General features: G+C 34.4%; 1 protein-coding gene across 2 annotated transcripts; it reads right to left on the bottom strand.

Annotated features, from left to right (window-relative positions):
• Nucleotides 1-21: 21 nt before the first annotated feature.
• hnrnph1 (heterogeneous nuclear ribonucleoprotein H1) lies at nt 22-14121 on the bottom strand. 2 transcript variants are annotated; one of them, XM_051127444.1, is made up of 11 exons: nt 13904-14121; nt 13392-13489; nt 13158-13313; nt 11564-11707; nt 10819-10957; nt 6654-6832; nt 5933-6036; nt 4687-4822; nt 4068-4151; nt 3885-3983; nt 22-624 (listed from the first exon to the last, which is right to left on the bottom strand). In XM_051127444.1, exons 2-11 carry the CDS (start codon nt 13474-13476, stop codon nt 521-523), a joined length of 1230 nt encoding a protein of 409 aa, XP_050983401.1. In that variant the 5' UTR covers nt 13477-13489; nt 13904-14121; the 3' UTR covers nt 22-520. The 2 variants fall into 2 exon arrangements, with proteins under 2 accessions (XP_050983401.1, XP_050983402.1); XM_051127445.1 differs by having other exon boundaries at nt 3753-3983; nt 13904-14120.
• Between the last annotated feature and the right edge of the window lie 1626 nt (nt 14122-15747).

The raw sequence follows: 15747 nt of genomic DNA, 5'->3' as shown, positions 1-15747 counted from the left end.
AACATGCATCCAAACGAAACCCGTCCACTTCCCACCATGCTTTAAAATGATACAAAAGTCTTTTTTTTAACTTAAACACTCTTTAAACAATCAGCCTGGAGTAAGCATTAAGTACATGCAAAACACCTTTGCAGGAGCGAAGAGTTTAAGATATGTTGCTACAATCACTGACAGTGTGAAACCTCCATGTGCAAAGACGTCAAGCTGTACGAAAGGCTTTGATAAAGTTGGCCCATAGGGTCCTGCTGTGAGGAAACAAAAATCACCTCTTTAATACTCTATTGTAAAAACAGATTTACAGGCACCTCTCCAGTGTGATACACGGGCTGTGTCACATTTCAGCAAATAAAGAGTTTCTCTTCTCTAACATAAATTACTACCTCTAGATTTGTTTTCAACCATGTCAAAAGGGAAAAGAAGATTGTTTGTGTACTGCTCCAAACACAACTTAGAAGGGAACAAAGAACAAACAAATGAAAGAGGACACTGTTCAAATGAAAGTTGTAAAGCAGCTCGGAGGCTACATCCCCCAGCCTCCCCCCATGCCGCTGTTGAGGCCGTTCATTCCCATGGACCCGCGGCTCCCTCCACCATAGTAACTGCTCCCCATTCCGCCCTGATTACCTGACAGGAGGGAGAAATACACATTTTAGGACCAGGGAGTTCTCAGTGCGGAAAGAATCAACATTTATACTATGACTGTCAAGGCCCCGTCACGAGATAAGCGATGCAGGTTTGTCATAGAAGGGTGATTCACAAGATTATTACAGTTAACTAAAATTACAATAATTACAAAAACATTTCTGTTACTTAAAATATAAAAACTTATTTCAGCTAGTTTTCATTTTAATGTAATTCTATTTGATGAAATAACTAAACTAAAACAGAAATTAATAAAACTATACAGACATATAAAAAAACGAAATGTAAAAAATGTAAAGCAAAAAAATGACTAAAATGTTAAAATAAAATAAAAAAAATACATTAAAAAAATAATCTAATTATTTATAATTATAATAGTATCTCAATACTATTAACGTATTGAGATTACTATTAACTATTTTTTTTAATTCCACATGAAAAGCAATAAGCAGTATTATAAGAGATACACAAGTCCCTGTTAGGGCTAGGTTTTGACACACATATATTGATTTTTTTTATGCCAAAATTTCTCAAGAAAAAAAAAAAACACCTCTCAAATACTGTAAAATACACATGAGAGTAAGCTCGTTTAGGTTAGTTTAAAATTAACTGATTTGTATCCACCTTGTTTTTCAATGCGGAAATAAGTTTTCTATTTCTTTTTCTGTTTTCTGGTAATGTGTTAGAGGTCTGGTTCATAATCCGCCATAGGGAAATAACGAGAAGAATATCGAAGCGCAGTAAACGGTAAAACAGTTTGCACTACAAATCAATGTGTTCATAATTAAGATAATATATTAAAATACTATGGTAAGTATTATTTCGTGCTGAAACTGGTATAAAAGCGTTGGAGGCGTTCACGTCCGCTTCTCGACATTAAACAGTGCCAAAACGGCATTTATTGTTTGAATACTGAAATAAAATGGACAGAATTTGAAATATGAGAATTTGTTTTATATCAAAAGTAACAAAGCTTGTTGCGATTTACTGGATGTAAGGTGTGCTACAATATTCAGTTTCTTAATTGAAAACAGGCTACAATAATCGATTCCTGGGATTTAGAAATCAATATTGTTTCGTAAAAATGAGAATTGATTCAAACCGAGAAATCAATATTTTTTTTTACCCAGCCCTACAATGGTCACAAGTTCCAAAGAATTCTATTGATAACAACAGAATTTGTGAGCACAGCTGATTTTGGGAAACGCACCCGTTTAGTTGTTTTTACACTGGCCCCACCCATATAATGATACATGAGGTGAATTACTTATCAATCAATAACTACTTTAAATGGTCAGATGCGGTCAAAGGTGAAACTGTTTAAACTTTGGATGTAAACATTACATAATTTAAAGTGCATGCAATCCATTGTCGGAGATAATGCTGTTTTGATGACTTTAATGCATTGGGAGATGGAGGTCATGTGATAGGGCCTTGAGTGATGCGTCAAATTCTACCCCACTTGGACCCCTAAAAGATTCCATCTGCTGGAAGAACTCTCTGGATGTTCTATTTGGAACCCAAATCCCAAAATATTAAGCCTAAATCAACAACATGCATCAGTAAACCAGAACAATGCAATCAATAAGCATTTTTAAAATTAATTTTATATCCTGTGTACAAATTGTAGATGCCCTGATTCAGAGGCTGCATCCTTCGAAGGCTGCATTCGAAGACGGGGAGATGAAGGCTGTCCTATTTTGAAGGCTCCAATAAATGCAGCCTCAAAAAGCATTCGTCATTCTTCGCAGCCCAGACTATCCCAGGATTCACTGTGCGCCAGAGGTTCAAATGTTGCCATATCTCACGAAGAAGCAATTCTACAGATACTTTATGCTTTTTATTATGTACATAAATGGACCAAAAAGAACATATTTGGATATTTGTTTTCAGATAGTTATCAATATAAATTACCAGTCGAAAGTTTTTGAACAGTAAGATTTTTAATGTATTTTAGAAAAGTCTCATCTGCTTCAAGCCTACATACAGCATGCAAATACAGCAAAAACAGTAAAATTCTGAAATATTTTTAGTAAATAGCTGTTTTCTATTTAAATATATTTTAAAATGTAATTTATTCCTGTGATTTCAAAGCTGAATTTTCAGTATCATTACTCCAGTTGTATGATCCTTCAGAAATCAATCGAATATTCAGATTCGCTACTCAAAAACAAAAGAAACAAAACATTTATTATTATGTTGAAAACAGCTGAGTAGCATTTTTGTCAAGTTTCTTTGATGAATAGAAAGTTCAGACTATAATCTATAATTAGATATACAGATCTATAATTTCTTTCCCCCTCCAAAAAACAAACAAAAAAAAAAATACTAACTCCAAGCTTTTGAATGGTATAGTGTATAATGTTACAAAAGCTTTTTATTTCAGATATGATCTTCAGATCTTTCTATTCATCAAAGAATCCTGAAAAAAACTTTTAAATATTGATTGATAATAATAATAAATGTTACTTAAACAGCAAATCATATTAGAATGATTTCTGAAGGATCATCTGACTGAAGTAACGATGCTGAAAATTTAGCTTTGATCACAGAAATAAATTACATTTTAAAATATATTCAAATAGAAAACAGTTCTTTTAAATGGTAAAAATAATTAAATATAGTTTTTGCTGTACTTTTGATCAAATTAATGCAGGCTTGAGAAAAAAAAAAAAAACATAAGAAATCTTACTGTTCAAAAACTTTTCACTGTTTATTTTTCTTTTCACAAATTTTACTGCTGCTAGTCAACAACAACTAGTCAACTAGTTGCTAGTCAAAAAGAGCAATCCACCATTAGCTAGACCTTCCTATTTAAGCAATACTTGTTTTGGCCATCACAGACTTCGAAGAATGCAGCCCAGATTGTGCCATTTATAAAATGATAAAATTAAATGTCTTTGTTTGGGTTAGTAAGCTAACCACCACCATAATCTACGCATTTTACATGCAACCTTTACTGAATCGTGCTCTCTGTTAAATATGAACATTATGATACTGAAAGGTACACATTTATTCAGGTTTAGTTCGCACAACAAAAAGATACTGTGTAGTCAATGTATTTATGTATTATTGGCATTGAAGTACTGTTTAATTGTGATTGTATTTACCTGATCAGCTACAACAGGATAACACGAAAGGCTTTTTAATCAGGCATTACAAACTGCTACCCCTAGGGGTCCAAGGGCGATAGGATTTGGCAGGGAACCGGCTAGCAGAGCTACGGAAGAGCTGACACTCACTGTAGTCACTGTAGCCCCCCATGCCACTCTGGTTACCATAACCACCGCTGTAGCCAGAGCCCATCTGTTGGCTGCTGTGTCCGTATGACGACTGGTTTCCTGCAGAGCAACAATTATGCTATTACGATAGCTGCTCAGGAAGAGTAACATATGTCTGAGGGAGAGGTGAAGAACAGGTCTTACCCATACCGCCCATCATTTGGCCACCGTATCCTCCACTTCCACCCCCTGCCGTTGAGTTTAGGAACAGCTCCACATAACGGTGCTCTGCGTGAAAATAAAAGCACTATTCACACCAAAGGTGATAATTAAATGTATTTAGCATCCACACACCATAATGATAATGATAATAATGTTCTGTTTATTAAAAGAACAGGCTAAGGTTTTGTCGTCTGCTGGGTAAAGTGGATTCTGATTGGCTATCAATGTTTCTGTTGTTCATCAGCTTGAAAAGCTGCTTTGAAAGTGATGCCAACTATACAATTCAAAACTTTATTGTTATAGTTACTGTCTCTCAGTGTCGTCCTTTATTGCTGGAGCTAGGCTTCAGAATATTATCTATCATTAGTTTTATTATGGTGTTTAGTTTCCTTCAGTAGAAGAATGCAGACATTCAAGACCCATTACTAGCACTGAATTCAAACAGACAGTTTACTCAAAAATGAATTCTCATCATTTTCTCAACCTCATGTTTCCTCTGCTGGATGTGGGTAACCAAACAGCAGATTTGTCATTTTTGGGTGAACTATCCCTTTAATGAAAATCATTCAGTTTTACTTTTGTTTCCTCTCTTAACACTTACGCATATTGGCTTTGTCCTTCGACATGGCGGCCACGGCGTCCTCATGTGTGGCAAACTCTACATCCGCCTCGCCTGTTACTCTTCCATCAGGCCCGATCTCCAGGTGAACACGCACTGGGTTTAGTGGAGAGAAGAACTAGAGAAGAAAACATGAAGATAGACAGTAAACAGGACAATCAAATAGGATGCTATGTAATCAAAGGAAAACTTTGAATTAACATATACAAGTACACAGACTTGAAATAAATACATACAGTTGAAGTCAAAAGTTTACATACACCTTGCAGAATCTACAAAATGTTAATGAGGGATGAGGGATCATATGCATGCATGTTACTTTTTATTTAGTACTGACCTGAATAAGATATTTCAGGTATACTTCAGGTCCCACAAGTTCTTTGGTTTTTCAGCATTTTTGTTTATTTGAACCCTTTCCAACAATGACTGTATGATTTTGAGTTCTATCTTTTTACACTGAAGACAACTGAGGGACTCATATGCAACTATTACAGAAGGTTCATTAACAGCCGGGGGGTGAAAACTTTTGAACAGAATGAAGATGTGTACACTTTTCTTGTTTAGCCTAAATATCTTTTTTTTTATGTAGTAGTGCCCTTCAGAAGTTACAGAAGTTAATTGTGTAATCCCCAGAAGGCAAAATAAGTTACATTTACCCTGATCTTCAAATTCAAGTTTTAACCCCACAGTTTTTTCTGGAGCATCAGTGAGTGTTTGAACCTTCTATAATAGTTGCATATGAGTTTCTCAGTTGTCCTCAGTGTGATAAGATGGATGTCAGAATCATACAGTCATTATTAGAAAGGGTTCAAATAGACAAAAATGATGAAAAAAAAACAAAGAATTTGTGGGATCTGAAGATTTTTTCTGAAGAACAGCGGGCAGTTTAACTGACAAACAAGGCACTCATGAACAACTATTAAAATAAAAAAATGAAAAAAAAAAAAAACTGCTATGGATCATTCAGGTAACAACAGAGTTTCAAGAATCAAGCTTATGTAAACTTTTGACCAGGGTCATTTTTATAAATTCAACTATCATTTTCTTGTGTGGACTATATGTAAACATCTTTTATGTGAAATATCTTATTCAGGTCAGTACTAAATAAAAAATAACATGCATTTTGTACGATTCCTCGTACTTTGGTAAAATAATTAACATTTTGCAGATTCTGGAAGGTATATGTAATATTATGACCTCAACTGTATTTGCGTGTTTAAGGACTCACATTGTATATGTCAGTCTCAGTTGCTCTGTATGGAAGGCCTCTCATGTGTACACAATGTCCCGTTGTGCTCTGAAAGGAGGAGCCACCATCTCCATATCGACCATCTTTGAGACAAAAAGAGCAAGAACAAGTTAAGAAAAAAAGCATTCTGCCTAATAAGCCTTTCGCTGTCTGTTTTACTAAAAGGGACAGTTCATCCAAAAATGAAAATTCTGTCTTTAATTACTTCCTCTCATGTCGTTCCAAACTTCTAAGACCTTTGTTCATCTTCAGAACACAAATTAAGATATTTTTGATGAAATCTGGGAGCTTTTTGACTCCTCATAGACGGCAACAGCACTACTACGCTCAAGGCCTGGTAAAGTAGTAAGGACATTGTTAAAATAGTCAATGTGACATCAGCAGTCAAAAACTGACAACTGTTGAATAAAGTTGCAATTTTTGTGTTCTTTGTGCACAAAAAGTATTCTCGTGGCTTCATAAAATTATGGTTGAACTACTGATTTCACATGGACTATTTTAATGATGTCCTTACTACCTTTCTGGGCTTTTGAACTATGCAGGATCAAAAAGCTCAGAGATTTCATCAAAAATATCTTAATTTGTGTTTCAAAGATGAACGGTTCTCACAGGTTTGGAACGACATGAGGGTGAGTAATTATTGACAGAATTTTATTTTTTGAGTGAACTATCCCTTTAATAACAATCAAAAATACTTTACCTCCACCGTAGCCTCCGCGTCTCATTCTCTCAAAGGAGACTCCTCTGCCCATGCTGTTGTAGCCACGGCCGCCTCCAGGCCTGTCGTAGGGGCCCGGTCTCTGCATGCTCATGACCTTACGCTGGGGTTCATAATGTGTGCGCACTTCTGCGCGGCTGCTCTTGAAGATCTCTATGTACCTAAGGACATAAATGCAGAGTAATGGCACCAGGGTCTAAGGGCAAGAGGCAAGAGCATTCCTGCGTGCAGTATAAATAAGGTCTGTCTGACAACGGGTATAATGAACAAACACCCTTAGTTAGAATGACTCTGGGATGACACTAATTAACAGTCAGCGTCTCCGTTCAGTGACTTTACGTAACAGTTTCCGAAAAAAAGAGACACAGAGAGAGACAGAAAATAAAGAACCCTTAAATATTTAGTTTCATTCAACCCTTCATTACGAAGAACTTTTCTTATGGTCACCCGAAGGCAGCTGGCAATGTGTTACTGTGGTCTGAGTCTTATTGGACTGACATGCTGCTTTCATTCTCTACTAGCAAAGCACTTCAGACTGTTAGGGTTAACTTCGTATTACCTGTTTAACTGGATCCTCGTGATCTGAAGTCTTCAAAATGGTAGAAAAACAGAGATTCCTATTGCATAAAACTTAGTGCTGAGTGGCCACATGACTAGCCTATTGGTCAAGCAAGTAAGGATTGATATCAAACATCTCAATAATCAGAAATGTTTCTTGAGCAGCAAATCAGCATATTATTATGATTTTTCTAAAAATGTCCTGATAATTTACTCACCCCATGCCCTCCAAGACCCCATGTCTTTCTTTCTTCAGTCGAAAAGAAATTAAGGTTTTTGAGGAAAGCATTCTAAGATGTTTCTCCATATAGTGGACTTCAATGGGGATCAGTGTTAACAGCAAATTTAGATTTTGTCTTAGTCATTGTCTTTTGACTAAAATGCCATTTAGTTTTAGTCATATTTTAGTCATCTGAATTGCTTTTAGTTTTAGTCAACTAAAAATTAGTTGACTAAATCTACAGTACATTTAGTCATCTAAAATCTAATGGGTTTAGTTACAGTGTAATGCATTTATTAACCATTTCTCTAAAATTATATTAAGGTTTGATATTAAGGTTTATCATGATAGACAGATTTAACTGCTGTGACACGCAACATGCCTTTATGAAATGAAACCACTTCTAATATAGAAACAAGAACATGGTTTTCTTTTTATATTCTTTTCAAATACCAATTTATATTTGTTAAGTATGCTTTCTTTATAACAACTTGTTTACCACTTTCTTCATTCTTTCATGAACCTGAGTGCGTTTCCAGGAATACTTGTCAAAACAGACAACTCAACATCATTTTGTGTGTATTTTTCTGTTCATGCGACACGAAAGAGTGCTTGTGCGCTGTGCGATGAGAGGCGCAGCTTTGGTGTCTAGGAACAGAAAACTGGACCGAAATGAGTTCTTTTGCGTTGTCAAAATTTATCCATATGTCTGCTCTTCTCTTACTCACAGATATTGACATTTTTGAACGCTTGATGAGACCTGCAGCAAATGTATGCTAGCTTATGTCCCATTGGACAGATCACTACGCTATGATACAGTTCATATGTACGCATCTAATCTCCTAACCACATAGTAAATTCGTTCTGAATTAATCTCTTTCCAAATTGTCTCTCCCCTATGATTTTCGTCTTGTTTTTATTGGTTGGCGAAAATGTCAGTAGATTTGTCACACTTTTTGTCACTGAAAACGAGTTTTTGTTTTGTTATCTCGTTTTTGTCATCGTCTAGTTTTCGTTGGTAAAAAAAAATGTCATTGATGAAATTTATGACTCAAATTATTCGTCAACGAAATTAACACTGATGGGGATCAGTGGGTCCAAATTATAGTTTCAATGCAGCTTCAAAGGGCTCTACACGATCCCATCTGAGGAATAAGGGTCTTACCTAGTGAAATGAATGGCAATTTTCAAAAAATTAAATAAAAACATATATATTTATTATTATTATTATTATTATTATTATTATTTTTTATATATATATGTATATATATATATATATACACATACATACATATATATACACATACATACATACAGTACTGTGCAAAAGCTTTAGGCCACTAGTATTTTCACCAGCTAAAAAATGGGTTTAAGTCAGTTATTTCTGTCTTTTGCTGTAGTATGTCACTAAAAAAAGTCGGTTTACATTTCCAAACATTCTGTTTCCCATTAATTTTAATAATCTAGTGAGATTTTTGTTTGCACAAGGAGTCTGACAGCACTGGCTGGAACGAAGACACAGAACAAACTGAAACAGAGTATATCCAGAAGAACTGTGACAACGTCTCCAAAATGCTTCAAGAGACCTACCTGCAAAGCTACCTGAAAAATTTTGCGCAAGTGCACCTAGGGCAAAAGCTGCTGTAAACGCAAAGGATGGTCGCACCAAATGTTGATTTCATTTAGTTAATAGAAGGTATTTGATAAAGAAAATCTGTTTATGACAGCATCCTCATTTTACAGCATTTTTACAAAAGTGCCTAAAACTTTTAACAGTGCTGCAGCTTTGCAGGTAGGTTTCTTGAAGCATCCTGGAGACTTTGTCACAGTTCTTCTGGATTTAGTCTGTCTGAGTTTGTTCTGTTTCTTCATGTTATTCCAGACAGACTGGATGATGATGAGATCAGATCTCTGTGTGGAGCACTCGCTGTTGTCAGACTCTTTGTGCAAACAAAAATCTCACTGGATTATTACAATTAATGGCAAAATGAATGTTTGGAAATGTAATCTGATATTTCCTACTGACACACTACAGCAAAAAACCGACTTTAACTGACTTTAAACCATTTTTTAGCTGATGAAAATACTACTATATATATATAAACATATATACAGTAGTCAACATTTGAAGTGGATCAAAACCTTTCATCAAAGTTGTCCTAAAACCAAAACAATACCTGAATGAATTTTTTTGATCCACTTCAAATGTTGACTACATATATATATATATATATAAACATGTATAATGCTAATTTATATATAGTTTAATATATTTTTTTACTCATCTAGCACTAGCTCTGCAATGAGTGTTTACGATGCATTGCGTAACCATGTTGGAAAAGTCTCACGTGGTTAGTTCTTCATCTGTATACTCCAGTTCAAACATGTAGGGTAGGTCAAAAAACTCCATCTCATTTTCTCATCCAACTTCAAAATTGTCCAACATCGTTGTTTTACCTTTTTTTTTGTAAAGGCCGTTTGACTTTCTTTGCATGTTCACTTTGTAAACACTGGGTTGGTACTTCTGCCTACTTCACGCATGACCTTTTCAAGGTGAAAAATAATATACATTTTGATTTTTTTTTTAGGAAACGACAGATCGTTTTGCTAGATAAGAGCCTTATTCCTCGGCTGGGATTGTGTAAAGCCCTTTGAAGCTGCAATTAGGACTTTCAACCCTTTGACTCCCATTGACAAAAAATCCTGTAATGTTTTTTTTCCCCCCCCCAAAAGCCTTCTCTTCTCTTCGAAGAAAGAAAGAAAGACATGAACATCTTGGATGACATGGGGGTGGGTAAATTATCAGGAAATATTTATCCTGTAAGTGAACTAATCCTTTAAGGTGCAGTTACAGATGAAATCCAGTCATTTCATAGGAATGCACGCAATGGTGAATTTCGTGTAAGGACAAAAGATTTCCCCATGCAGATTTCGCATTAAATTCAAACTTTTCATGAATTTCCCTACAGCCAACAGAAAGCTGCTTGGTTTGAAAGTGAATTCTGCGTGAACTATGCTTCATCCGTCGCTATACTATAGAAAAATTACAATAAATGATTTTTGCCTGCATCATTTTGCAGGCAAAACCGTAGCTTTAATATGTCCAGCTGCCCATTACAACTCAAAATGCTCACGTAAATGACAGTTAAGCACAAAAATTCACTGAACGGTCTTAAAGTGCCCACATTCACTTATCTCTCTAAATCTACACAGTGCAACTCAATGGTTCACTCAGCACTAATAATACAAATTTTTGTTTGCCGTCAAATCATCTGTGGTCATATCTTGCCATTTCTGCAGTGGATGATTTATTGAGGTGAACACCATAAGAAAAGCAACGTATCCAGGCAACCAACCAACCATCCCCACCTGTGCCCTATTCTTTCCTTGTGTTTCTTTAGAGCCTTTTCGGCTATATCCTGTGAAGCAAACTGCACGAAGGCCTCCCCCGTACTCCTCCCCTGGAAGTCCACCGGCAATGTTATCCCATTTGGCACGATTTCCAACCCTTCAACCCAAGGACAGATAACCCCAGTGGGGGACAAATTAAGTCACAAGCCCATTAACAAGACTTTATATTACTCTATGGGTTTCTCTTTATATCAAATGAGAAATGGTACTACATAAACATACCAAATGGGGCCGCAATACACTTGAACCTTTTCTGGCACAATTTATGGATAATTTTGTGCAAGAAAAAGAAGGGTCACTTAAATCAAATGCCTTGAGTATCTGTCTCAACCCATCTTTTGTTTGTTTAGTAAGCCCCAAAAAATACCTAGGTTGCTGTGCACCGTTTTAGGTATATAAAAATACAAAAAGGGCTGAGGCAGTTTAATTAAAAAGAAAAGAAAAAAGCACAAATTCTAATAATAACATAAAAGGACAAAGCTGGATAAAAAGTGACCCATCTTGGTCCTTCTGGATAGTTCAATATATATTTAAACTAGTCCTAATTTAAAAAAAAAAAAAAAAAAAAAAGACTAAAACTAAGCACTTTGATTTAAATGTTCAAAGCTTGTTTATGTGCAAATGATGGTCCGATGAACTAAAACCATAGATAAATGTTGGCATACTGTTTCATTTTAAGTAAAGAGGTTCCTATCAGACATACCTGCAAAAAACTGGACAATTTCCTCCTTGCTGCATCCAAAGGGCAGACCGCGAAGCCTAACCAGGCCGTCCCCTCCTGTGTCCGGGCAGTTCGGTCCGGTGTGCTTCAGAACCCAGTCCATCTCAACACTGTTGGATTTGAATACTGAAAGCACATATGAAACAATCAGCATTTATCTTGAATTATTGAAGAAATACACTACCAGTCAAAAGTTTTTGAACAGTAAGATTTTTCATGTTTTTTAAGTCTCTTCGGCTTACCAAGCCTGCATTTATGTGATGCAAAATACAGCAAAAACAGTTAAATTTAGAAATATTTTTATGATTTAAAATAACTGTTTTCAATTTAAATCAATTTTATAATGCAATTTATTCCTGTGATGTCAAAGCTGAATTTTTAGCATCATTACTCCAGTCACGTGATCCTTCAAAAATCATACTAGTATGCTGATTTGCTGTTCAAGAAACATTTTTATTATTATTATCATTATTTAAAACAGTTGTTTACAATTTTTTTTGAAGGAATAGAAAGATCCAAAGTTCATTTATCTGAAATAAAATGTTTTTGTTCATTTATTTAATTTATATCTATATAAATGATAGAAATTAATACTTTTATTTAGCAAGGATGCTTTAAATTGATCAAAAGTAAAAACTGAAGACATTTTTAATGTTACAAAAGATTTCTAAATGATGTTCTTCTGAACTTTCTATTCATCAAAGAAACCTGAAACAATTCAGCTGTTTTCAACATAATAATAATACAGCAAATCAGAATATTGAAGACTGGAGTAATAATTCTGAAAATTTAGCTTTGATCACAGGAATAAATTATTTTTTAAAATACATTCAAATAAAAAGCAGTTATTTTAAATAATAAAAATATTTCACAATACTACTGCTTTTGCTGTGTCTTGAATCAAATAAATGCAGGCTTGGTGAGAAGTAGAGACGACTTTAAAAAAACTTTACAAATCTTACTGTTCAAAAAAAATTTTGACTGGAAGTGTAGTCCCCCAAAAAATGAACATTTGCTGCAAACCTCAGGTCAAGATGCAGATGATTTTGTTTCTTCACTTGCTCACCAATGGATCCTCTGCATGCAGTGAATGGGTGCCGTCACAAAGAGAGTCCAAACAGCTGATAAAAACATCATAATAATACACAACTAATCCACACAACTCCAGTCCATCAATTAACATCTTGTGAAGTGAAAAGCTGTGCGTTTATAAGAAACAAACCCATCATCAAAACATTTTTTACTTCAAACCGTTGTTTCTGTCTTGTCTGAATCAAAAGAGAAATATGCACAGATCAAGCATGATTTTGAAGTAAAAAGACATTAATTGATGGACTAGACTTGTGTAGATTACTTGTGGATTATTGTGATGTTTTTATCAGCTGTTTGGACTCTCGTTCTTACGGCACCCATTTCCTGCAGTGCATCCATTGGTAAGCAAGTGATGCAATGCCAAATTTCACCAAATCTGTTCTGATGAAGAAGCAAACTCATTTACGAGGATGGCCTGTGTGTGTACGCATTTTCAGCAAAGTTTCATTTTTGGGTGAATTATTCCTCAAAAGCAGCTGCTTACCTTCTACGTAACGGTGGCCCATGGTTTCACGATCTTTCTTCACAGCAATTTTAAGATCATCTTCTGATTCAAACTCGACAAACGCCTCTCCACTTGGTCGCCCTTCCCGCGTGTATGTGAAGTGTATGCTTGTCCCGTTGCTTGCAATTTTGCACTCTATGACAAAACAAATAAATAAGGAATAAAACCTAAGGAGAAAACATTAAAGCAGATGCTTTTGTTTTTTGTTTTTACCTGAGAAAAACCTCTGAACTTCATCAACAGAACAGGACCAGGGCAAACCTCTGACTCTCACCACAAAACCTTCTCCATCCGCCATGCTGGAAACAACCCTGTTTAAACACAATATATATGATAGTGACTCTATAATACACTATGGTATAACACAAAAACTAATATTTGTTTCACAGTGATTTAAATTTCACACATCTGCATCTCAAATGAACCATGAGTGCATGGTAAACTACCCCAGACATACAATATACAAAGCAAAAAGCTCATCCAAAGTAAATAAACATATAACAAGGCCAACTATTAATTAAAAGCTAATCCAATCAATCATGCACCTAATCATTCCCTATTCATTCTCTATTTAGTGAAAACTAAAAAACAAGAAAATCCCTTTACGCATAAAACATAGCTCTGTGTGATAAGTAAATAGTTATTTACACAATAAATGTGGGAAAGTCTTTTGCATAACTGAGAAAACGAAACTGTTAGCTTAGCGAGCTAGCTGAAGCACATACCTTCTGATAAATCCCCTAAAGACGCTTCGTCTACTCAACCGAAGCAAAATGACTTGACCTGTTTACCCCTTAATAGAGTATTTCACCATACAACTTCTTATATATGTCTATAATAAGTATATAAACAATAAAACACTAAAAGCTAAACTGTGCTCACGATAAACGGCGCTCTTCCCTGATCGAAGGCGGATTCAGAAACTACAAGAGGCGTTTGTCGACACCTCCCGTTTGGGATGTGAAACTACAGAGCTCTAGATCTATATGACACATATACCTAAATTTAGTGTGCCATATAATTTTAGTACATGATGTTCGCTATCTGTATCACGGTCACGAACGCACGTTACTATTTACACACGGCTAGTCAATTCTAAATGGACATTTTACACCTTCGAACGGTTTCTGTTTACTCATATTTGATCAGCCTATCAGCGCTGTTGCTAAGTAACTAGTTACACGTAAAGGAATAACGTAATTAAAGTACAAAATGTAAATGTAATCAGGTACAGTTGCTGAGAAAAAAGGTGTAATTACAATTGCTTATGAAAATGTTATTTTTCATAAATGCTTTATTTTTTAAGATTAACTGCTTTTTTACGAGGCATTGTTATACGCCTTGTCATAGCTTGGCAAAGATTTGATTTCTAAAACAGTATCATAGCTATTAAACTATATCTTGTTATGACATTAAATCTGTATTTAACCTAAAGAGGTGCTAAAATCTGATTTTGTGGTGGCTGTGCTTTAAAATAAATTATTATAATCTTAATTCAAGTGATTTTGAAAGTCTATCAGTTTTGAGCTTTTTACCCTGCTTTAAAAGTTTGAAAATGATTAACCGTTTAGAAAAAATGTAGAAATTGAAATTTGAAAAGAAATCAAATGTTATCAGTTACATTACTTTAACTGAAATAGTTACACTATTTATTGCATATTAAATAAATAATTAAATAATCTGTAACCTATTATATTTCCAGAGTAACCTTCCCAACATGTCTATTACTCAACCAGTCTAAATGAAAGATCAATATTTTTATTACTTTCTGAGAAATATACAAAATATAATATAAAGTCTACATGTACAACCGTATTATTAATATTAACTGTTTTTAAAATTAGTTTAAAACTGTTTAGACATGTTTAAAATATGAATAACACAAAAATATAATAATAATAATAATAATAATAATAAACAGCATATATAAAATTAGCTTAACCCACTGAGGTTGGCAAACATAATTCTCCTAAAGGTTAACCTCCTTTCACTAGCCATTTGTTGTGGAACAAAACAAAACAAAAAAACTTATCCACCTTATTTTTTCCCTGTAATAGTCTGAATTAAAAAAAAACCAACAAAAAAAAAAAAAAACACTTTTTCTTTACTTTCTGAGAAATATAAAATATATAATATAGATGCTATACAACTGTTTAGTCATGTTTCAAATATTAATAACACAAAAATATAAAATAATAATAATAAACAGCTCACATAAAATTAGCTTAACCCACTGAAATTGGCGAACTGGGGAAAGTTGGGAAAAACAAAACAAAACAAAACAAAAATTATTGTGTCACATCCATCTTATTTTTCCCATTTGTTGGGGAACAAAACAAAACAAAAACATTGTGTCCTATCCACTTTATTTCTTTCCCGTAATAGTCTAAATAAAATTTAAAAAAAATCGACATTCTTTACTTTCTGAGAAATATACAATATGTAATATAGAGGCTACATTTACAACCCTACTATTAATGTTAACTGTTTTTAAAATTAGTTTAAAACTGTTTAGACATGATTCAAATATTAATACAAAAAATATATAATAATAATAATAAACAGCTCA

Source organism: Labeo rohita, chromosome 14, assembly GCF_022985175.1.
Source record: "Labeo rohita strain BAU-BD-2019 chromosome 14, IGBB_LRoh.1.0, whole genome shotgun sequence".
Lineage (NCBI taxonomy): Eukaryota > Metazoa > Chordata > Actinopteri > Cypriniformes > Cyprinidae > Labeo > Labeo rohita.
The sequence above is the reverse complement of the archived record's forward strand: the minus strand, read 5'-3'. Positions and strand labels throughout refer to the sequence as shown.